At 44.0% G+C, this 22,811-nt stretch overlaps 1 protein-coding gene across 1 annotated transcript in view; it reads right to left on the reverse strand.

Moving 5' to 3' along the window:
- The window catches only part of trim67 (tripartite motif containing 67), a gene marked incomplete at both ends in the record, with an annotated part of 107,665 nt that overhangs the window by 42,108 nt on the left and 42,746 nt on the right, over positions 1–22,811 (reverse strand). The window contains 2 exons of the mRNA XM_083642488.1: positions 15,090–15,212; positions 21,561–21,656. Of these exons, the coding sequence (XP_083498614.1) occupies positions 15,090–15,212; positions 21,561–21,656 (219 nt within the window). The remainder of the gene's footprint in view (positions 1–15,089; positions 15,213–21,560; positions 21,657–22,811) is intronic.

Below are 22,811 nucleotides of genomic sequence, written 5' to 3' on the forward strand. Positions count from 1 at the left end.
AACCCTGGAACAAGGACTGACAGATATGTCCTCATACTATCTGGAAAACCACCTACGTCCAAACCCTGGGAAGACCCAAATCTGTAGCTTCCACCTCAAAAACAAGGAGGCTAAACGGGAGCTCAACGTAACCTGGGACGGCATAAGGCTTGAAAACCACCAGCACCCAGTCTACCTGGGAGTAACCTTAGACCGTACCCTCAGCTACAAGGAACACATCCAGAAGACGAGAGCTAAGGTGTCCACCAGGAACAGCCTTCTGCGTCAACTTACCAACTCAAAGTGGGGAGCTCACCCAAGTACGCTGCGCACAACGGCATTAGCCCTGTGCTTTTCCACCGCCGAATATGCCTGCCCAGCATGGTATAAATCAAGCCATGCACGCAAAATAGACCCTATCCTCAACGAGACCTGCAGGATAGTGACTGGGTGCATTAAAACAACCCCCGTACCCTGCCTTTACGCCCTCTCTGGCATCGCCCCCCCTGACATCCGCAGAGCAGTCACCGCCAAAGCCGAGCGCAAAAAGCAGGCCCATGACAACCGGCACTCACTCCACCAACACTCTGCCCCCCAGAAACGGCTCAGGTCCAGAAGCAGCTTCCTGGATGCCACTGTAGAACTGGAGACCACACCATCTGCTGCCAGGACTACAGAGTGGCATAACCAGTGGAACAGCCTGGGCAGCCAGACAACCCAATGGACAGAGAGAGGCATCACCCCAGACGAATGCCTAGCGACCGGCCATGACCAACCTTGGGCCGTCTGGAAAACACTGAACCGTCTGCGGGTCGGCGAAGGACGCTGCAAGGCAGCCATGAAAAAATGGACACTAACATGTTCTGATGCATGTGTGTGCGGCCAAACACAAACAATGGAACACATCATGAGATGTAGCTATGCTCCAAAATGCACTGGAGATGACCTGGCCAAGCCAAATGCCGCTGCACTCGCCTGCGCCAACCACTGGAAAGACTTGATATAGAGGACGGCCGGACACGAGGAAGAAATGCGAGTGAGTGGTGGGTTGTGAGTGGATTTGGAGCTGATGTAGATCAGGGTGCTGAAAGTGTGGATGATGTGGCCTATAGGGGGAGTATAGGGCTGATACTGTCCATGATGTGGCCTATAGGGGGAGTATAAGGCTGATACTGTCCATGTTGGTTGTTTTCATCGCAAATTTTGAGAGCTTTCATGCAGAAAATATGAATATTGTATTGGTATCGGCCTTTCAAAATCCATATCAGTCAAATCGTGATCTGAATGGGATGTGCACGACTACTTGGTTAAAAGTTTTAACACTAATGATTCACTAAGCGTCAACAGAAAACAGAAGTCGGTTAACTAATAATGAAATGAATAATGTACAATGCCGCTAACTGTTGCGTCTTTACGCTGCCACCAGCCACGACTACGGTAACGCCAGTCCTTCCCCACTAATGCCAGGATGTAAACAGATTAGCGACAGCGTGGCTTAGTGGGAGTGCATCATCACCGGTCGATGACATGTGGTAAAACCAGCGCGGTTCGGCAGTATTTTGATCACATGACCACTCGACCGTAGCAATAGCAATGCGTGACTACAATCAGCACAGGCATGTGGACATTAACCTGCAAGGACAGCAGGGCCTGATGCTAGCTATGCTAATGTAAGATGAGATTTATTTAGTTAATCATTGTTTTAAGATGATCTTATTTTGGGTATGGTTTATGTTTACATGCTGTGATTAATGGTTCATCAGGTCATAAATATATCCTGTCTAGTTCTATTCTAAAGTAGGAACTATATACAGCTTGGCTGTGTAGGGAGTAGAATGGGCGGAGTGATACCCCAAACAGGGAAGTGACCCCAAGCAGGGAGGCTTGGTGGCTGTTGTCATTGTGAAGTCGTACAATAAAGTTACCTGAAGTGATTCAAGACAGAAGCTCTCCTCGTGCAGTTATTATCCACGCCCGAAGAAAGGTTTATTAATTAAGGAGTTAACGCTACACAACACCAGCGTTACACTGGTGGCAGCCGGTTTGTGGACAGCAAACTTTTGCTGTGTTTGTGTTTTTGCCGAGGATTTAAGAAGCTAGTTTTTTTTCCCTCCCCGCGCTGTGGCTACTCCCGCTAGTTTAGCTACAAGCTAAAGCTAAGCTAGGGAAGACAGTGTTGTGGGTTGAGAAACGGACTCTGCGGACTTTTCACCACCGAGATAGCAACGGAGGACAACACTGAGTAACAGAGCCTAGCAGAGTGGATGCTACCTTGCTGCTCTCCGTGGATATCGCGCTGTTTCATGCTGGAGCTGTGCTGCTTGTAACCCGATCTGCGTGGGACTGTTGGATGGTAACGTTGTCAACCTGTGGCTGTTACTATATGCATGAAACACAAATGAAGAGGATCTGCCTGGCTCACCAAAGCTAAGACTGTGACAATAAATGTGCCCACTGTGAACTTAAAAACAAAACTAAAACGTTAAGACAAAAATCAGAAGAAAAAAAAAAAATCGCTTTCTCTGCCAGAGAGATGAGATATGAACAGTGACAATAACTTTTGGAACGAACTGCCTTTTCATTCTGAGTCAACCTATGCTAATATGTGGCAGGCTTGCAAGGGAGATTTTCCTCATGTCTTCATGGGATGAAAAGAGGACTTTGCTAAATGGTGCAGACGTTTTGAAGTGGCTGTGGAGGCCAATCCAAATTCTGATGATGACAGTCTGGCTAAGCTACTGCCCACACGCCTGGGTGGTGCTGCTTTTAGTTACTGGGACAGCCTTCCTAATGCAACAAAAGTTGACTATGCTGCAGTGAAAGACAAACTTAAAACTGTTTTTGGACAAGCTGCTTATCTCTCGACGTTTCAAAGTTATATCAATGCACGCACTCGCCTGCCTGGTGAGGCACTTCCAGTGTTTGCTGCTGAAATTAGCCGATTAGTGGAGGAAGCTTTTCCCACATATGGAGACAATGCTAAAGATGGAGAAAAATTCAGGCGCTTTATTGCTGGAATCGAGCCGTATCTTCAAGTACGCTGTCATGAACAAGGTCTAAAAACACTGGATACTGCTCTGGCATTTGCCATGCAGATTGAGAACGCTCATCATGCCAGTAGGGTGTTTACAACTCCAAACACTCTGCACAGTTTTCCGCAGGCACAAGTCTCACCTGCTGTCTCTCCTTGGACACCCACTCACCTTCCTGCATCTTCCATGTCTCCTGGGGTTCACTCTGCTACCTCAGATGATCTTCAAAAGATGCAGAGGACAATAGAGACACTTTCAGAGAAGATGGAGCACTTGCAGGTGGAGATGCAACGCCAGCGACGTGACACACAAAGTGGATCATCAGACTACAGATCTCGTCAGAGGAGCCTCACTCCTGAGCGTGACCGAGGCCGCGGTCATTATTATCCCTCAGACAGAAGATCGTATGGAGATTCTTCCTATGACCGCTACGCAGCTCGTAGTGACTCCTACAGGGATTCGAGGCATGAGAGGGACCGGTATGACAGACGGGATGGCCACACACGTTCTGGATCGCAGGAGCGCTATGCACGTGGCTACAGCCCATCACCCAGAGACTACACACGGCGTGGTCGCTCTCCTGACCGCCGAGAGGAGAGCCAACCGTTTCACCGCTCTCCAAGTCCTGGACATGTACGGTTCCATTCCCCTTCTCACACCACCTCTAACAAGGGAAACTACAAGTAGTTGGCAATGAGAGCCAATTGCCAGCTACCGACTCTACCCGGGCTCACAAGGACATTAATGATTTATCTACTGATTTCACCAGAGACGGTTTATCTGAGGTTGATGTGTCATGTAGATATGTGTCAGTTGTAATTGAGAACACTGTTGTGCATGCTTTTGTTGACACTGGGGCCGATGTTTCAGTGATCAGTGAAGAGTTTAGGATGTCTACAACTGCCCTTCATAGAAAACCACTTGTGAAACAGTTTATTCCTCTCACTGGTGTCACAGGTGACCCTCTTGATTCTGTTGGTTCAATTAGAGTCAATTTGAGTATAGCTCACAAGCCTATGACACATGCCCTTCAGGTTGTCAGAAACTGTACTAAACCACTAATTTTGGGCTGGGATTTTCTAGTTGCTAATGGTATTGTTGTAAACACCCGAAACATGTCTCTCTTAGTAGATGACAAAATAGTTCCATTAGTCAACCCCCTCCAGTATGTCCCTAAACTCACAGATGTTTCAGTATCTTCCACAGTTACAGTTCCTGCCATGTCAGAAATGCTTATTACTGCTAAACTGAATACATCACTTAAAGGACTGGTGCCCAATGGCTATGCAGGTGTGTTTGAGCCACACTACACTGAACACTCATCTACAGGTCTTGCATGGTCTGTGGCAAAAGCTGAACAAGGTTTCATCTCTGTCAAAGTAGCTAACCCCTCCAGTGAGGAAGTCATGTTACACTCTGACACACAGATAGGAACTTTCCATGCCACCTCTGGCAGTACCAAAGACGAGTACGCTGTGATGGACGGTTCTGTGTGCAACATAAACATTCAGACGCCTGTGGTGTCCAAGATGCCTGTAGTGTCCAATCCATTTAAACTGCAGGATTGTTCAAAGTCAAACCCTGATCTCACAAGTACACAACACGAGAAATTGACAGAAACATTAAACTCCTTCTCAGATGTGTTCAGTCAGCACGCACATGACTTTGGAAGGACAAAGCTGGTCACACACAAAATCACAACCAACTGTGACATTCCCATCTCACAAAGGGCCTATCGGACCTCTCCGTCCATGAAAGCTGAAATCCATCGTCAGGTGGAGGAGCTTAAAGCTCAGGATCTCATTGAGGACAGCGCCAGCCCCTGGGCCAGCCCAGTGGTTATGGTGAAAAAGAAGGACGGCACATACAGATTTTGTGTTGATTTCAGAAAGTTGAACTCAGTCACCATCACAGATGCACATCCTCTTCCTAGAGTCGATGATAGTCTGGATGCACTGTCTGGATCTCAGTTCTTCTCCACAATGGACATGTCGAGTGGATACTGGCAAGTTGAGATGCATACTGCAGACAGACCCAAAACAGCATTTACAACTAGTGATGGTCTCTACCAATTCAAAGTGATGCCCATGGGTCTCAAAAACTCACCGCCAACTTTTCAGAGACTGATGGAGCTGGTTCTGAGAGGTCTCCACTGGAAAACATGTGTAATTTATCTTGATGATGTCATCTGTATGGGGCGTGACTTTGATGATCACCTTAACAATCTGATAGACATTCTTACAAGGTTCAGGGAAGCAGGGTTGAAGCTAAACCCAAATAAATGTGAGTTTTGTAAAGCTGCAGTCAAGTATATGGGACACATCGTTTCACGTGATGGACTGGCACTAGACCCAGTGAACAGTCAGCGCATATGTGAGTGGCCTGTTCCACGGTCACCCTCTGAAGTGCGATCATTTCTGGGATTGTGCTCGTATTACAGACGTTTTGTGCACAAGTATGCTTTCATTGCCCGTCCTCTTCACAGACTCACACAGAAGGATGTATCATTTGAATGGACAGAGGAGTGCTCGATTGCGTTTCAGACATTGAAGGATGCACTCATCTCCCCTCCTATAATGGCTTTTCCCGACTTTCATCAGCCATTCGTCCTGAGTACGGATGCGTCTAACTATGCAGTTGGCGCAGTGCTCTCTCAGGTTCAAAATGGACAAGAACGTGTGATATCGTATGCTAGTCACCTTCTTAACCGAACAGAAAAGAAATGGTGCACATATGACAAAGAATTCTGGGCCATTGTCTGGTCAGTGCAACACTACAAACACTACTTGAGTTGTAATCCGTTCACGATCATCACTGACCACCGCCCACTCCTCAGTCTGAGAAAAATGAATGTCACAAACGACCCCACAGGACGACGTGGTCGTTGGGCTTTGGAGTTGGATCCGTATCAGTGGACAATAATACACAAGGAAGGAAAGAAGCACACAAATGCGGACGCTATGTCGCGGATCCCTCTCTCACGACAGGACCCAGTGGTTCCGGAGGACACAACACCTCCCCCGCAGGACGACCATGCTGCTCAGGTCGAACTGGAAACTCCTCCAGCGCTGCAGGACATGCCAGCGCCGCCTTCTTCTGTAGCCAGCACGACGGCTCAGGTTTGTGCAACGGACAGAGACAATTCAGTTGTTCAGACAACCGAAACAGGTATGGACTTGTTGAAACACACATTTTCTAGTCAGGGAAATGACATTGTCGCTGAACAACATTCTGATCCCATTCTCTCAGAAGTGTACACATGGGTACAGCAAAACAAACGTCCATATCTTAGACAGGTTAAGGGAAAAATGCTAAGAAAATTGTGGTGGCAGTTCCCTAAACTAGTACTGGGTAATAACTTACTATGTCGAGAAGCACACACTGCGCCAGGGAAGCCAGTGGTATTTCAGGTGCTAATTCCCAAAACACTCGTCACACAGACTATGAACATTTTACATGGTAACCCCTGCTCTGGTCATTACAGTGCAGATCGCACATTTAAGAAAGCTCTAACTATGTGCTATTGGCCTAGCATGAGGTCTGATATTGAGAATTTTTGTGATTTGTGTCAGACATGTGAGGCTTATAGAAAGCCCGTACCGCAACATAGAGCTCCTTTACAATCTATACAGGCAGAGAGACCATTTCAGTTTGTGTGCACAGATATTACTGAGTTGCCCATCACATCACAGACACATAGATATGTGCTTGTAGTACAAGACCACTTTACGAAGTATGTCAGTGCCTTCCCCATGTCTGATCAGAAAGCAACTACTGTAGCACAACTATTGTGTGAACGTTACATTCCTGAACATGGAGTTCCAGAAGAACTGTTTTCAGATCAGGGACGACAGTATGAATCAGAGATAATCCAGACAATCTGTCAGAGACTGAACATCAAAAAGAAAAGAACCTCACCATACCACCCCCGCGGTAATGGGATGGTTGAGAGATTTAACCAGACTTTAAAAGAACAGTTGGCTAAACTCATTCACCAAAATGGAGGTGAATGGGATCACTATCTTCCAGCAGTGGTCCTCTCCTTTAACTCTACTCCTCACTCTAGCACTGGATACTCGCCTTATTTTCTTGCTCATGGCAGGGAACCTCGTCTGCCTGCTACTGTCACTCTCTCCACGCCAGTGGTATCACTAACCCCAGAGAACTATGGCACAGAACTGGTGACACGGCTTGACACGGTTTTCCAAGCTGTTCGCTCTCATCGTGAGGAGCAGAGACTCAAGCGTGAGTACTACTTCAACAAGCAAGTGAGGTTCAAACCATATCAACGTGGAGATCTTGTTTGGATGGATGATCCCACTACACAGAGAAAGAAACTTGAACCAAACTGGACTGGACCTTACAGAGTTGTCTCCTCAGATGACAAGGGACTCCTGTACAAGTTATTGGATTTGAGGAATGCTCGAGCAGGAACCAAAGTTGTTCACTATGATCGCTTAAAACCATATCGATCCACCTGGGATGGATCCTCAGCACAAGTGAACCAACCTGTGATTCCACAGCATATGGACACTCTCCCCAGGTATACAGCATTATCTGGTTCACTCCCGTTGTATCAGAGAGAGCAACCTGACACGGGACAGGCTTCTGCTCCTGCCTGCCCCTCTGTTCCCCTGATGAGGAGACCTTCAGGACGGGTCTCTCAGGTTGTACCACAACAAAACCCGCGATCTGATGCTGCTCCGGCAGTGCATGTTGGGACACGTGGTTCGTCTACGACTCGTTTGGGACGGGTTGTTCGCAGACCACCGCGGTTCTTGCCATGATCAACCCCTTCCACTCAAAAGGACATGTTATGGACTGTTTTGCTCATAATATGGACTGATACACACTTAGTGTGACACTGTTCGGGTTTTGCACTTTAAGAGAAAAAAAAAAAAAAAAAAAATGATTTACTGTTTGAAAAAAAAAGAAAAAGAACATGATGTTGCTGTGTTATGTGGATGTAATGTCACTGTATTCATTCAATTTTGACCGTATAAGTTTACTTTTCCTGATCATATGCTGCTCATATACCTGTTGTGCGGGTTTACATTTTCTTTCTATTTCACATTTAGCAGTGATAGTGATATTGGTATTGGTTTTCATTGGAGATGAGATTTAGTGTTCATGAGATTTATTTTGTTTGGTAAATGTTGAAATGAGGACATTTCATTTAAAGAGGGGGAAGAATGTAAGATGAGATTTATTTAGTTAATCATTGTTTTAAGATGATCTTATTTTGGGTATGGTTTATGTTTACATGCTGTGATTAATGGTTCATCAGGTCATAAATATATCCTGTCTAGTTCTATTCTAAAGTAGGAACTATATACAGCTTGGCTGTGTAGGGAGTAGAATGGGCGGAGTGATACCCCAAACAGGGAAGTGACCCCAAGCAGGGAGGCTTGGTGGCTGTTGTCATTGTGAAGTCGTACAATAAAGTTACCTGAAGTGATTCAAGACAGAAGCTCTCCTCGTGCAGTTATTATCCACGCCCGAAGAAAGGTTTATTAATTAAGGAGTTAACGCTACACAACACCAGCGTTACACTAATACGTTAGCTACACAAGTTCATCATAGCAAAAGACTACGATGCTTCCAAGGCAAATTAAGGCTTTCGAAAGTTAATGGACTATATTCTGCCCGAATACACAGTGCTGGGGTGAGTTGTGAATACACAGTGCTGGGGTGAGTTGTCATGTCTTGTAATGTGCAATGTTCATAATAAATGGCCAACGTGACACACATGATTTGGTTATTGAAGAGCATAATTAACAGATTCAAATGGCACTTAATTACTGCTTTTTGGAAGTTTCAACCTTATAGAATTAAATTGTGCTCAATTTTGACTATTTTCTGAGTGTTTCCTACTACAGTAGTTGTCTAGTCTGTAAAATAAATTGAAACTATAGTTGACAGGGAAATGAGTCGCTTTGGAACAACCCTAATCACAGACATACACACACTCCTCCCAACCAATTAGATAGAAATGAACATGAATTCAGCTGCCAGTGGATTATGTCTGAGTTAAGACTAGACTGGAGCTTGTGTGTGTGAAGTCAACAGCCAATCATAATTCCATGATGAGTGCGGAAATTAAAAGCGTGACATATGTTGGTACAAAATGCATTGTGAAGCGCTGCCATTGTAATTCATAATCACGCACAAACCCATGAAATGAATGGACAAGCAAGCTGCACATAGTAGCACACTCACAAACCTAGAAACACACAGACAGACACAATATTATAGACTGTTAGAGAGTTAGAAAGACAAAAACAAAATGTGCTGCTTTTAAAGGATTAACCTCCGGCTTTGGTAAATGAAGTCAGATAAATAGATGATCTTTGCCTACTCTGACTATGGCACTGTTACACAAGCACTTTGAAATGAAATAGAGTTCAAAAATTAGCACAAGTTGTTTCCAGCCCCACTAACAGCCTATAACACTGCAATAGTGTGTGTGTGTGTGTGTGTGTGTGTGTGTGTGTGTGTGTGTGTGTGTGTGTGTGTGTGTGTGTGTGTGCACGCATGCGTGCGTGCGTGTGTGTGTGTGTGTGTGTGTGTGTGTGTGTGTGTTTGTGTGTCCCTGTCTATTTATAGTCTGACTTCCAGGAAACAGGCTGTGGTGATAAGCTCTGCTATTGGTGCCGACCAGTGTTGGGAAGTAACGAGTTACTAGTTACTCGTTACTGTAATAATATTACTTTTTCCAAGTAACGAGTAGTGTAACAAATTACTATAGAATAGAAGTAATAATATTACCGTTGGATTTATTGCATGGTGGGTGGTTGTAAAGATGAGAGGCTTTTCCCCCCGTGACAGTAAGAGGAGCCAGATTCTGTACCAGCGCAAGAGAGAGTCTGGCAAGCGAGACTAGTTTATTTATGGCCATGGTCTTAGTGTTAATTTTGTTGGCTAATTTTTAATTTAGTCTTAAGGTCCTTACTCATCGTCCTTACACATTTCGTGCTGTATATTCGAATCACTCTTGGTGTGTAACAGCCTTTATTCTTAGTCCTGTGTCAAATGTCCTTGTTAGTTTTTTTTTATCATATTCAGTCAACCTCATCCTGTTTTTATTTAAAGTTTTAGTCAACTAAAAGTGTGAGTATTTTAGTCTCATCTTAGTAAAAAAAAATCATAACTATTGTTTGTTTAGAATTTCCAAACTCATTGCAAAAACCTATTAATGTTATTATGGAATGGTGTTAAGGTTTGAAAGTGCAATACAGACACAGATTTAACTTTTTAACTTCTTCTGCTGTTCTGATTCGATCTCTTCCCAATTTGTTCCTCCCTAACATTTTCGTCTAATTTCTATTTGTTGATGACAACCAGGACAACCAGGAATAGACTAGTGACCACTGGAGAGACAGTTGACAGCCGGAACAGGGACGGCACCCGGGAGCAGTATGGGTTAGCTCCCCAGCCTGCGTCTTCCGTGAGGAAGAAGCCCAACAATCCACGAGAGGCCTTTTAGGAGGGCCATTCAAGCTGCAAGTGGAGTCTGCAGTGCCACCAATTACTGGTACTGCATGTATCCACCAAGATACCATCACCTCGGAATGAGATGTTTGGAGCGGGGGAGTCGAGGGAGGAGCCCGGCCGGGTGGCAACGCACAGAGCCTGGTCCCTCTACGTACCAGAGCCCCTGGTACGTAGCTTTATAAGTCAATACATTTCCTCATAGTTTTTGTCATCACAACTTTGTTTTTATTTAGTTAACGTCTAGTTTTCATCAGTGAAAATTGATAGTCGACCAACATTTTTCGTTAATGAAATGAACACTACATGGTGTATAGTTGTTTCTGGATTATGAGGATTGTGTGAAACGTTGCAGCTAAGGTGTGAAGATTAATTTCATGGTTATTTAATATCTTCACAGTAAGTTTACTTCATTCTATGATAAAATACTCCTCAATAAAGAATACTAATAATAAAACACTAACGGGATATTCCATTGCACCAGATCACGATTTTGGAAGTTGATGCGGTCCAGTCACTACCAGTCAAATCTTTCCTTTCTTGGAAGCTGTAATCATCGGTGGATGCCCGACGCAGTAGATGCCAGAACTCACCGGTTATGTTGGCTCGTGCATATCAGTTCTGGGGCCAAGGTACGGTGGTGCAGTGGTAAGCACTATCGCCTCACAGCTCGAAGGTCGTGGGTTCGATTCCCACCTGGGGACGAGGTGAACGCTGAAGGAATGTGTGCCCGTCCGCATGTCCTCGAGTGCCCACCGCCCGGGTGGGGTCGGCAAAAGGGCCCTTCTGTGTGGAGTTTGCATGTTCTCCCCGTGCCTCCCGGGGGTTTCCTTCATATAGGAACCCCCTTCACAAAAACATGCAATATCCTAGTTGCTAGTGTGGTTCCTCCTCTGGTCGTTAACTCATTGAGTGCCAATGACGACAGTTGTCGTCAATTCGAATACTAACGTAGAGTGCCAAAGACGACGATTGTCGTCAATTGCGTTTTTTGACGGTGGGACGTGGATCAATGCCCGATACATCTCCTGTACAAATATTGTAGCTATTGGAGGTCTATAACCTATTTTACCGACCCAGTAGGTGGAGACAGTGCTCTCCAGATTACAGAAAGGTCCGGAAAACTGCAGCAAAAAGCCGTGATCAAAGAGAAGCCGATGCATGCTGCAGCCAGAGCCATATAGATTGCTCTGTCTGCAGCTGACGTCGGGCTGCGAACATCAGTCAATCCGCGCACACAACTGAGCTCCTCTGCCTCTGTCTGTCTGTCTGCATATAGTTTCTCCACACGATTACCCGCCAGAAAGGCAGCACCCGACGCCGAAGGGCCAAACCTATCCCTGCAGTCCCGTTTGGCATTTCCTTGTCGCGCTGGGAGCCGCCCGGCGCAAAAACGGAGGCTCCGAAAATAGACTGGGTGCGTGTGGGGAGGAGTTTGCAGCTGAGGCGGGGAGAGGGGGGTGGGGCACGCAGGCTCCACAGAACTACACCACGTCACTACATCAGAAAATATTAGCTAGCGTCAGTGAATGTGCTTGAAATGCTGCATTTCACAAAAGGCTGAATATCTCAGCTTATAATTTGAAACCTGTCTTTTTGCTCAAAACAGCCTATCTTCTCCGGCTCATAACTAAAGAACGGAAAATGGGATCAATAAACTTTTTTTTGCAGATGATAGAAGAGAGTCTCCTCGTTCTTTGTGCGTGTTCGGTGTTTACATAGTAATATCACACAATATTCTGTGGGCCTCGAGAAATCACTGAAAACGCTCTGAAACTCTGGCACTGGGAGCTTCCGTTCTCCAAAAGTGGCTGGCACTCAATGAGTTAAGGGCGCCTGTTCAGAGGGAGGGGAACTGGTTGGAATAGCGTGAACCTCCCACGTGCTATGTCCTACCGGTGAAGCTTCCTCTGTCAGGTGAAAAGAAGCGGCTGGCTGACTGCCCATGTCTCGGAGGAAGCATGGAGCCAGTCTCGGCTCTCCCCAGATCGGCAGAGGGTGGAGTAGCAACCAGGATTGAGAAATCAAATGAGCACTAATGGGGGATAAAATAGGATAAAAAAATCGTGAAAAAAAAAAAAAAAAGTTCTGGGGCCAAGCTCGCAGGCTTCGGTTTTCTTTTGTCCACGTTTAATCACTTTTGTGTTATATAAACTTGTCATAGCAATTAGCAAAACACACATTTATTTTATGACAATTATTACTCTAACCACCCGAGCCGTCTACCTAGCTTCACACCTTGCATGCCTCCTACCTGCCACTATTAGCAGCCCTCTGGCCACAGCCCCAGGCTTATGGAGAATTACAACACCTGCCCATCCCTCCCAATCCCACCACCAGCAGCCAGACGCTGGATTGGTGGGCAGGTACGTTGGGTCTGGGCAGGCGTCCATGTGACATACTGTGGAAAAGCCTCCAGCAGTTGATTTATAGAGCGGAAAATGGACTTGGACTGCTTAGATTTGCTGATGACACAACACCGGTCGGGCTTCTCTCATGCCACAATGAATCAGCCCACAGAAACCAGGTCTTGTCTCTGGTGACTGGTGCACTCTGGAACTGAGCGTCTGCAAAACTAAAGAGCGGGTAGTTGATTGATTGATTGATTGATTTTATTCATGGATATAGCAGAACAAAATCCAAGGGATAAACATGTAAAAAAACACTTATTTCCAACATGGTCCCTGGTCTTATAAAAACAGGACATAAACAACATCAAATAAACCAAATAGAACAATCAACAAAAACACACAAGTTCAATAACCATTAAAACAGGAGGCTCGCACATTACCGGTACTCTAGTTTGCTCAGCAAGAATTCTTTTCAGAAGGTTTTTAAAACCATTCACAGAGTTTGCAGATTTAATTTGGTTAGGGATCTTGTTCCACTCCTCTCCCCCCGGTATGGAGGAATGTACTTCTCCCAACTTTACTTTTCAGATTGGGTAGTTTCACGTTTGCTATGCTAGACGTTGACTTTCAGAAAGATGGGAAGGCTCTCCCGCCACTGACCGTCAAAGGGTCTGGAGGTGGAAAGAGTACACAGTAGGGATGCACGATATTTGATTGGGATGACAACTCTATCTGCATCATCAAAAAAGTGCACCAACGACTGTATCAATGTAAAAAGTACATTTTCAGACATTTATTTTTTCTCTCGCTGTAATGAAAACGAAGCCACGACACAGCCGTAAGGTAACGAAGCACCGGTTAGACACAATGTAAGAGAGGTGGACATATACTGTATAGCCTGCTGTAGATGCTGAAAAAGACTGATGGGAGAGAGTGAACAGAACAAGACAGAACAACAAATCAGAAGCCCAGTGGCTGTCCACTTCACACAAGCTTCTCACAATGTTTCTTCTCTTAGATATTCTGCCATTGAACTTGTTAAACACCCTGTACGTGGAGGTGACATCAACTCTCTACTACTTAAAAGAGAGGCCTTCTGGATTTTCACCCTGGACACTCGAGCCCCCAAAGTGCTGAACGAAGATTTTGACTTGCGGCCATTTTTGTAGTCATTTTTGTAGTCCTTTTGCAGGTGTGCTTGTAGGTGTGCTTGTGTGTGTTAATCTCATTATGTCCACATTGTAAAGAATATTGCCCTGTCTAGTATCCCTGTCCTGTGTCATTTTCTTCACAGCTGTGGTATCTTCATATACTTGTTTACTACTACCACAATTTCAAAGTAGTAGAGACCACCTTGTAATAGTTACATCACACGTTCTTCTTAAATATTACATTTCATTATGATGGTTTATACCTGATAACCCTAGTTTATGTGATATTCAAGTTGTTCTGAAAACTTCCATTATATTACTTGTCCTTTGAGACAATTACGTTTTGATATTGCCAGTTGCTATTTGATTATTATGTATACTGGTCGAACAAGTGCACTGTATGTTTAATTCTATGTATCACATGATGTGTCAGGTGACCCCTGCGAGGGTACTTAAGGGGTGTGTCCCTACACTTCATTCATGTCTGAGGAAGGGCTTTGCCCCGAAACGTCACTTTTTTTGTGGTCAAATAAATATTTGGGAGCCGCTACCAGTGTGCGGACTCTATTTTATTACAGAACAACAAATTGACACAGAATCTGGGATTTCCGTCCAAATGGTTTTAAACAAATTGTGATGTTATGTATGGAATAGAACAGCTGAATGGTCGTCTCGGCAGCGGAACAAAATCCCTTTTTTTGCTCCCTGCAAGCTCTGCCATTGGCTCCGACCCACTCTGACTGACCGGCTGCGACCATATATGGATTTCCTTTCCGCTCCCTCCGTGACAAATGTGTCTATCTCAAATGCCTGCTCCGCTGTGAAGCAACATCATCAACAATGCTAGCTCGTTGCTACACGCTGAAACGATTGGATCTGGAATGTGCGTGCTTGCTACTTTCGGTGTTTGGTTGTGATTTAGGTAAACAGAGCCTTTCCCCCCCCCGCCGCTATACCAGAGTGCCAGCCAGTACAGCCAGACTCTCCCCTGGTGTAGGGAGAGTCTGGCAAGCGAGACTAGCTGAATGGAAACGAGAAAATACAATAACCTGGGGAAGAAAGAAGCTTCAGTTTGACAGACTCACCTTGAGTTTGTATTCCTTCTCCTTGGTGGTTTTGGTCAGCAGCTTGGCTTTCTGTCTGGTCAGCGCCTCGATCAGAGAGTCACACTGGGCCACCAGGCAAGCCTCGAACTCCACACCATTCTCCTGGAGCCCAAAAATATATTTTGGAATGTTTTTATCAATTATATATAAAACTCAATGAGCAGGGTCAGAGACATACCTGCCCATTTTTCTCCCTATTTTTAAACCTTTCTCCTGCTGTGCTCCCGATTGGTATTTTCTCCCATTAATCTCCTGATTTCAATCAAATGTAGCGGGCCCAGTTTAAAGCCAGAAGTATCTGGTATGGAGCGTCTGGGTAGTGTAGCAGTAGAGCCAACACGAGGGTCGCAGGTTCGCGCCCCCGTGTTATCTCTCGACATTTCCTGATACCCCAGAAAATCTCCCTCTTCTTCACAGCCTAATGTTGGCAGGCATGATCATGATGGGTTTCGCCTTGAGAAGTAAAGCAGATATCAGGGGAAATGTGTGTTCCTGTCTCAAAGTTATCATATTGGATGTGACATCTCAAAATAAGGTTGCCTTCAAGTGTTCCTCAAAAGCTCCTACGTTTGCGTTCAGAAGCCTTATCGCAGCAATCAAATGCGTTTGGTCGGAAATAATATCAAAATTGACCCATTTTAATGTTAGAAATCCAGGAGCACAGTGCTGCTTTGTGCTGACATGAAGGCAGAATGAAGAGGAGAAATGTGCTTTAGGAATGTAGTTGAAAATAGAAACTATTCTCTCTACCACCACTCTTTCTGTCGAGAAGCTTCTCTACCACCACTCTTTCTGTCAAGAAGCTTCTCTACCACCACTCTTTCTGTCAAGAAGCTTCTCTACCACCACTCTTTCTGTCAAGAAGCTTCTCTACCACCACTCTTTCTGTCAAGGAGCTTTAAAGGGATAGTTGGGCTGGAGTGCAGTTCTCCTGTCTCGGTGCGCGATCCGTCCAGAGTGCTTCACACGTCCACATACCCATTCCAACCCGGATTTTGATGATGAAGACGGGCTCGGCCGCCGGAGACCAGAGTCTTCATGTTTGGCCCTAATATAGACATGGCCATGAATAGTGGCGATTTCCAACCAAGCTTCCCACTGAGGCCTGGTGCAAGGACGCGTTACAGCAACCCAGTGCTAAGAAAAAAAGGGAGATTTTGAGTGCTAGAAACTAGCAATGATAACGCATGGCGCCTTGCACCAGAGGACGAGTGTCTCCCTCTTTATTCCTCTGCCCCACACTTTTTCCTTCTCTCCATCCACCCATCTCTCTCTTTCTCTGTGCCTGGCTAGTGTCTGTCTGCTCTCTCTCTTTCTAGCTGGGTTTCCATCCAAATGTATTGCAACTTTTAATCGAATTTTCAGAAAGTCGGCAAAATAAAATGCGAAACAATTCCATCCACTGCTATTTTGCGATAGAGCTGTCAATCACCTCGTGTTTGAGGCTGTCTGAGCTGCTGATCAGCTGCTAGACCCGATATACAGCTCTATTAAACATATCTAACGTTATTCATTTAAAGTTTCTTGATGATCTACAAGTAGACAAAGGTACCATAAAACGCCATTTCTGGATTACCAGGTGCGACTCGGCAAACTAACGTTATAATCCCAACCTGATCTCCAAAGAAATTGTAAAATAGCAGTGGACCAATGTTGCTATGTTACAATTTCGACTCTGAAATTGTAAAATGGTAATCCACGGAGCAGATACAGTAGTAAGTTAATACAATTTCATTCAAGTCTAGAAGTGAGTCGCCTTAAAGTTAATATCCCAGTCTTCTGTTTACCACGGCGGGTATTGTGCTGCGTATTTACCATTATTTACCGTTTGTAGCCCTATTGTGTGGAGGCTACACGGCATGTCATGTTTTGCAGTGATCAAGGCAAACTGTGTTGTTTTTGAATGGAGAGACAACGGAATATCGCTTAAACTGTTTCCACCGCACGTTTCGCATTTTCCTTTTATCGATACACCCGACTTTTCCGCCTCCCTCAAGCGTGAAAACTTTTTTGCGATATTTCAACACGTTCTCACTCCGAGCACGTAGCATATTGACGCTTTGTCCCGTCCCTTGTGCGTCGCTTGTTACTAACATGGTACCCTTGAGCGACCCATGAAACGACTTGGGCTTTCCGACTAAACTCAATGCAAACCCATGGAAGTCATCTTTGACGCTTATGGCAACTACTCCCCATTAGCCTAACTGCTCCCCCATTAGTCAACTGCTCCCCCATTAAGGTCTGGAGGGAGGTTAGGTTTAGGCGTGGGGGGTGGGAGAAGTTAGGTTTAGGGTTAGGGTCTGGGGGAGGTTAGGTTTAGGCATGGGGGGTGGGAGAGGTTAGGGTTAGGGTCTGGGGGAGGTTAGGTTTAGGCATGGGGGGTGGGAGAGGTTAGGTTTAGGGTTAGGGTCTGGGAGAGGTTAGCTCCTCCAGACCCTAATGGGGGAGCAGTTGACTAATGGGGGAGCAGTTAGGCTAATAGGGGAGCAGTTGCCATAAGCGTCAAAGATGACTTCCATGGGTTTGCATTGAGTTTAGTCGGAAAGCCCAAGTCGTTTCATGTGTCGCTCAAGGGTACCATGTTAGTAACAAGCGACGCACAAGGGACGGGACAAAGCATCAATATGCTACGCGCTCGGAGTGAGAACGGGTTGGATATTTGGAGGTTTTTGCGAATTAGGCTGCGTTTCCACTCCGTTTTTTTATGCGCAAATTGAAATTTCGCATCAAAACAGGTGGATGGAAACCCGACTTCTCTCTCCCCCCCTGCTCTCTTGCTCGGGCCCTGTCCACACGTCACGTACACAGGGTTTTTTTCCTCCTCCATTCTCAAAACAACTGAGCGAGCTGCTTTGTTTCAACACCTCTGCACCCTGGTTCACAGCCCAGCTCGGCACAGTGAAACTAACTGGAACGGCTCTGAGAAAACTTCACTCACTGTCCACCACGGAGCCTACAAACTCCACCTCTTCACCTACAAAGAAGCCCTCACCACCGCCGAGTCTGCTTACTTTTCCACCATCATCAACGACCGCATCCGCAATCCAAAAACCATCTTCACCACCATCGACAACCTCCTCAAGCCCCATGCTGACGCCCTCTCCACCTCCACACCTAAACAGTGCAACTGATTCCCCTTTTTTTTGCAAAACAACAACAAGAAAATCACCACTATCTATCAATCACTGCCCCCCCTGTCTGAGCCAGCAGCCTCCACCCCGGCACCCCTCCCCTCCATCGCCGCTTCACTCCAGTTGCCCCCTCCACCATCTCCAAACTCATCAGCTCATCCAAACCCACAACCTGCTGCCTCGACCCCACCTTCCTGCTGAAATCATGCCCTCCTGTCCTCTGCCCCCACCTCACCAACCTGTTCAACAGCTCCCTGTCCCACGGCACTCCAATCCTCAAGAAACCTGCTCTTGGTCCCTCCTGCCTCAACCACTACTAAAATCTTGAATCTTGAATCTTGAATGAAGATCAATCATGCTGTGTTGAAGAAGACTTGAAACTAGTGATTGAGGCCATCAAGTCATTAGGAAAGTGTTTACTGAGGTCATAAATCAGGTGAGGAGTAGGGTCATTTTCCCATTGACTTCTATACAATCTGACTTATTTTTGCAGCCAGTGGAGTCGCACCCTGCTGGTGATTAGAAAGAATACTTCTGCACTTCCGTATTGGCTTCATTTCTCAGCTGAGGAGGTTACCCCTTGAGGCGAGCCATACTGAGAGAAAGGGCGATCAATCAATGAAGTGCGTACGATCCATCATTAGCAGCAGGACACAGCTTAAAAAGTGAGCCCAATGCATCCGACTCAAGGTAACGTTATATTTGGCACAAAATTAACTTGGCATGTTATGTATGTTATGGTATCTAACGTATATGTTCTGATGTGTATATGTTATGTTACTGTATGTAACGTATATGTTCTGATGTGTGTATGTTATGTTATCTAACCGTTAACGTATATGTTCTGATGTGTATGTTATGTTATGTAATGTATATGTTCTGATGTGTATGTTATGTTATGTAACGTATATGTTCTGATGTGTATGTTATGTTATGTAACGTATATGTTCTGATGTGTATGTTATGTTATGTAACGTATATGTTCTGATGTGTATATATTATGTTATGTAACGTATATGTTCTGATGTGTATGTTATGTTATGTAACGTATATGTTCTGATGTGTATATATTATGTTATGTAACGTATATGTTCTGATGTGTATGTTATGTTATGTAACGTATATGTTCTGATGTGTATGTTATGTTATGTAACGTATATGTTCTGATGTGTATATATTATGTTATGTAATGTATATGTTCTGATGTGTATGTTATGTTATGTAACGTATATGTTCTGATGTGTATATATTATGTTATGTAATGTATATGTTCTGATGTGTATGTTATGTTATGTAACGTATATGTTCTGATGTGTATGTTATGTTATGTAACGTATATGTTCTGATGTGTATATATTATGTTATGTAATGTATATGTTCTGATGTGTATGTTATGTTATGTAACGTATATGTTCTGATGTGTATGTTATGTTATGTAACGTATATGTTCTGATGTGTATATGTTATGTTATGTAACGTATATGTTCTGATGTGTGTATGTTATGTTATGTAACGTATATGTTCTGATGTGTATATGTTATGTTACTGTATGTAACGTATATGTTCTGATGTGTGTATGTTATGTTATCTAACCGTTAACGTATATGTTCTGATGTGTATGTTATGTTATGTAATGTATATGTTCTGATGTGTATGTTATGTTATGTAACGTATATGTTCTGATGTGTATATGTTATGTTATGTAATGTATATGTTCTGATGTGTATATATTATGTTATGTAACGTATATGTTCTGATGTGTATGTTATGTTATGTAACGTATATGTTCTGATGTGTATGTTATGTTATGTAACGTATATGTTCTGATGTGTATGTATTATGTTATGTAACGTATATGTTCTGATGTGTATGTTATGTTATTTAACACATTGAGTGCCAGCGACGCCATATGGCATCAAGAGAAATTTACCGTACGCTGCCAGCGACGCCAAATGGCGTCAATAACTCCAAATTCATATTTTGACGGGGGAATGTCGATCTAAGCCTCTTACATCGCCTCTTACAATATGGGAGCTATTGAATGTGTCTAACCTATTTTACAGAACCCTTAGGTGGCGACAGTGCCCTCCCGATTAGACAAAGGCCAGGAGAAAAGAGAGAAGAAGTCATGAGGAAACGGAAATCGCAATGATATGCATGAAGCGTGCATACCGTTAGCTGTGCCTGTGAACAGCAGTCATCTGCTGCCATAATTGAGCCCCTACCGTGTCCGCTGCGATAGTCCATCCATATGATTTAGTTGCCGACACGGCGACACCAGGGTCTTTCTGAAAAATTACATTATTCTCAGCTGGAAGCTGGCGACACGCTGTAAAAAAGCAGGGGGATGCAGGCAGCGGACTTTTTCAGTGCAGATCAAACAGAGCAAACGCAGCAGAGACACTCCTCCCACCACGAAGGAGGGGGAGGAGGGGGGTGGGGCACGCAGGCCACTACAGCATACAACCATTCACAGTACACTGACACACCCAGGCAGCAGGCTCGATGCATAATGAGCAAACAAGCTAGAATAGGCTATCTGATGCCCACCAGCAGTAAATCAAGACCAGCAAGAAGGTGTAGGGTCTGCGCACGCAGGTTCTTTTCAAGAAAATAAAACAATGCAGGAAATTTTGTGTTTGAATATTGTTATGTTACACAAAAAATGAAAGCTTAGAATGTGTAGTTTCATCCAGAAAAAAAAAAAAGTTGATATCTTCTTTCTTTGTGGAAATATGGACTTCAACATCCAGCATGACCCCATGAAAGTGAGCATTTTGATGTTAGACCAAGCTGTATACTAATATTTGTAGAAAATAAACAACACATTCTTTTGACATACTTTTTCCCGCAGGTAAACTAGACATTCTAACCTTTCATTTCAGCTATAGCATTTTGTTCAACTCAAAGCAGAATTCATTCTGTCGCCTTTCTAACATAAAGATGTGATTATCTCAGAAACTAATTTCAGCATGCTCTTTTCGGTCGAAAACACTCTTTTTTAGAGGGGTGTATTTCCAAAATGGAACGGTTTATAAACACAGTTCTTTTTTAAAATGAAACAGAAGGGTTCAAAGTTTCATTGAGGCTATTGGTTGTCCATATAAGAGGAACACAAAAAATTATATGGCTATATTAAAATGCATTGCGGCCTATGTGGCACAGTACAGCAACCTTTTGCCCAAGGGCGTGGCACTCAAAGTGTTAACGTATATGTTCTGATGTGTATATGTTATGTTATGTAATGTATATGTTCTGATGTGTATGTTATGTTATGTAATGTATATGTTCTGATGTGTATATGTTATGTTATGTGTACCTGTATCTGCTGCAGCATGTTCTTGAGTTGAACCAGGAACTCCTTGGCATCTTTAGCTTTGTCAGAAACACCATTCAGAGCCTGGGAGAGCTGGCACTGCAGGGACAAACACAAAATGTGGAGAATATTTTAGGTACATGAGAACTGAATTATTATTATTTTGTATGATGACTTTTATTCGGAAAATTCCAGACTGTTGACTACTTCCAAGAATAAAAACAAACAAACAAACAACATCACACACAGAGCAAACAAGAAAAATATTAGACATGGACACAAAACATCCTCTTCATATTTTTCATGCATTTTATTTTAGCCTTTACAGCAAATCAAGAAATTAGAAAAATGAATGAGAGTTGAATGATCAAATCCAGACTTTGCCTGTTAAAGATAGAGATTGTGTACTTGGAGGTGATTTAATAGCGATCGGACGATCGCCTACTTGTTATCATATTACATAACTGCCTCTGATTTGATTTTAGATTATTATTGGTTTTTATTAATAACGTAATATGGAAGATAATAGCAAACAAGCAAATAGTAGCCTACAACTATTAGGTCATCGTTTTTGCCAAACTGGGATAATAAAGCTATTTCTGGTTCAAACAGATTGAATGAAGTCTGCAGATTCTCATATATACTATTTTGTCATCATATTGCAGATTTTCACAAATTAAATAATCATTAAATTCTTGATAACTTCTTGATATTTAAATTATACTATTTTATTAGTTGCCTGATTTGCTCAGGAGTCACTGGAAAACATGATTATATAACATTATAGTAGGATACTATAGCATAGTATATTAAAATGTATGTTGATATTCTGGTTTTCAGACATGTAAAATGCCAACATTTTATTCTGGCGATTGGGTTTCTTCATAATCGGGAAGTTAAACCATCCCATGTACAGGGTTTTCACTGGGTTTGGTGTCCCAAAAAATAATGTCTTTTATAGCTTCATAATTTGGGGCAGTGGTGGCCCAATGGTTAGAGAAGCGAGCTTGTGACCGGAAGGTCGTCGGTTCAATCCCCGGGACCGGCAGGATAAATCTGGATGGGGAAAGTGAAAAGGCAGCGCTTGCCCCTCCCTCATTACCACCACTGAGGTGCCCTTGAGCAAGGCCCTTAACCCCAACTGCTCCAGTGAAGCTGCTCAGTGGCCAGCAGATCAGACTGTGGTTGTACTGGAAGGGCACTCCTGAAAAAGAGAGCATTGCTCTCAGTGAGACATCCCCTGTATAAATAAAG

Source organism: Poromitra crassiceps (assembly GCF_964638095.1).
Source record: "Poromitra crassiceps genome assembly, chromosome: 9".
NCBI lineage: Eukaryota > Metazoa > Chordata > Actinopteri > Beryciformes > Melamphaidae > Poromitra > Poromitra crassiceps.